The sequence below is a fragment of the Limulus polyphemus genome, unplaced genomic scaffold, assembly GCF_000517525.1.
Source record: "Limulus polyphemus unplaced genomic scaffold, Limulus_polyphemus-2.1.2 Scaffold3997, whole genome shotgun sequence".
Taxonomy (NCBI): Eukaryota; Metazoa; Arthropoda; class Merostomata; order Xiphosura; family Limulidae; genus Limulus; species Limulus polyphemus.
In genome coordinates, this window is record NW_013669607.1 from 57,442 (window position 1) to 59,342 (window position 1,901).

Here is a 1,901-nt window from a genome sequence, read left to right on the forward strand (position 1 = left end):
ACTAGGGAACCAGACTTTACAGATGAGATGATATACTAGAGAACCAGACTTTACAGGTGAGATGGTATACTAGAGAACCAGACTTTACAGGTGAGATGATATACTAGGGAACCAGATTTTACAGGTGAGATGATATACTAGGGAACCAGACTTTACAGATGAGATGATATACTAGAGAACCAGACTTTACAGGTGAGAGGACATATTAGAGAACCAGACTTTTCAGATGAGAGGCATACTTTACAGGTTACTGGACATAATATGACAGATATAGGCTACATGTGACTGGTCACGTGATAGATGTAACTCATAAGTAAATAAACATTCTCTTCCCATCTAGGCGGATCTGGATGAAATGTTGAATGAAGCCAAGCAGTCAGAAGAGAAGGCCAAGAAGGCCATGGTTGACGCTGCACGGTTGGCTGACGAACTGAGGGCTGAACAGGAGCATGCTCAACAGCAAGAGAAAATGAGAAAAGCACTGGAGGCTCAGATGAAGGAATTACAAGTCCGACTAGATGAAGCGGAGGCAGCAGCTCTTAAAGGTGGCAGAAAGATCATCCAGAAACTGGAACAAAAGGTAGAAATTATAGTGGGACATTATATGTAGAAATCAAATAACTTGCAAACATATTGGATATTACCAAGTATCTACGCTTGATAATTTGGACTTAATTTAAAAGTATGAGGATGTTAATATGATTTCTCTATTGGAGAATTACTCTGTGAAATACTTCATATGGTACGGTGTTAAATGAATTGGCTGGAAACTTGGAAGTTCGTAAGGTTTAAATAAAATTCTTGGGAAGATGAAAGTTCTTAAAATGCTTGGTACTAGTGAATTGTTTGGAAACATGAAATATGGTGAAAAGTTTACTGCCAGTAATTTGGTTTGGAACATGAAAGATGGTAGGTTTTGGTATCATTTTTTTTTTAGGTAGTAGATTTTGGTACCGGTTTAGGATTTTTAGATGGTAGATTTTGGTACCAGTTTAGGATTTTTAGGTGGTAGATTTGGGTACCAGTTTAGGAGTTTTAATTTAATCGTGAGTCAATATCATTAGCTAACTATTCAAAATAATTTCATTAATAAAATATATGAAAAATATATATTACATATTTTAACCAATACTGTTTAAACTGTGATTATTATTTTCTAGTAAGCACAAAGATTAACTGCTATATGAAACATTTTTGTTAAAGTTATGATATTACTTTGACGGTTTCTGTTAATATTCACACAATATGGAAATTTTTGTTAAACTTATGATATTACTTTGAAGTTTTCTGTTAATATTCACTCCATATGGACATTTTTGTTAAACTTATGATATTACTTTGAAGTTTTCTGTTAATATTCACTCCATATGGAAATTCTTGTTAAACTTATGATATTACTTTGAAGTTTTCTGTTAATATTTACTCCATATGGACATTTTTGTTAAATTTATGATATTACTTTGAAGTTTTCTGTTAATATTCACTCCATATGGACATTTTTGCTGTAGGTACGTGAGCTAGAGAGTGAATTGGAGAACGAACAACGTCGTCACGCGGACGCCGCGAAGAACTCAAGAAAGGGAGAACGCAGAATTAAAGAATTACAGTTCCAAGCAGATGAAGACCGGAAGAACCACGAACGTATGCAGGACCTTGTTGACAAACTCCAACAGAAGATCAAGACATACAAGAGACAGATCGAGGAAGCTGTAAGATTTTGTGTTTTCTCACAGAAAAAAATAATGTGTATGGCGAAATTACCTGCATGCTATACGTATATATAATGTGTAATATCACTTACTATGATTTTAATATAGAAAATATTGTTACGTATCTACTTGTTTGTTATTTTCAGGTCAAAAATTCTTTCAGAGAAACTTCAGCGATATAAGTCCTTTCTT

General features: G+C 34.1%; 1 protein-coding gene across 1 annotated transcript in view; it reads left to right on the forward strand.

Annotated features, from left to right (window-relative positions):
* LOC106470429 (myosin heavy chain, muscle-like) overlaps window positions 1–1,901 on the forward strand; it is a 55,280-nt gene that overhangs the window by 49,422 nt on the left and 3,957 nt on the right. The window contains exons 38-39 of the mRNA XM_022399016.1: window positions 341–580; window positions 1,509–1,709. Coding sequence (XP_022254724.1) covers window positions 341–580; window positions 1,509–1,709 — 441 coding nt within the window. The remainder of the gene's footprint in view (window positions 1–340; window positions 581–1,508; window positions 1,710–1,901) is intronic.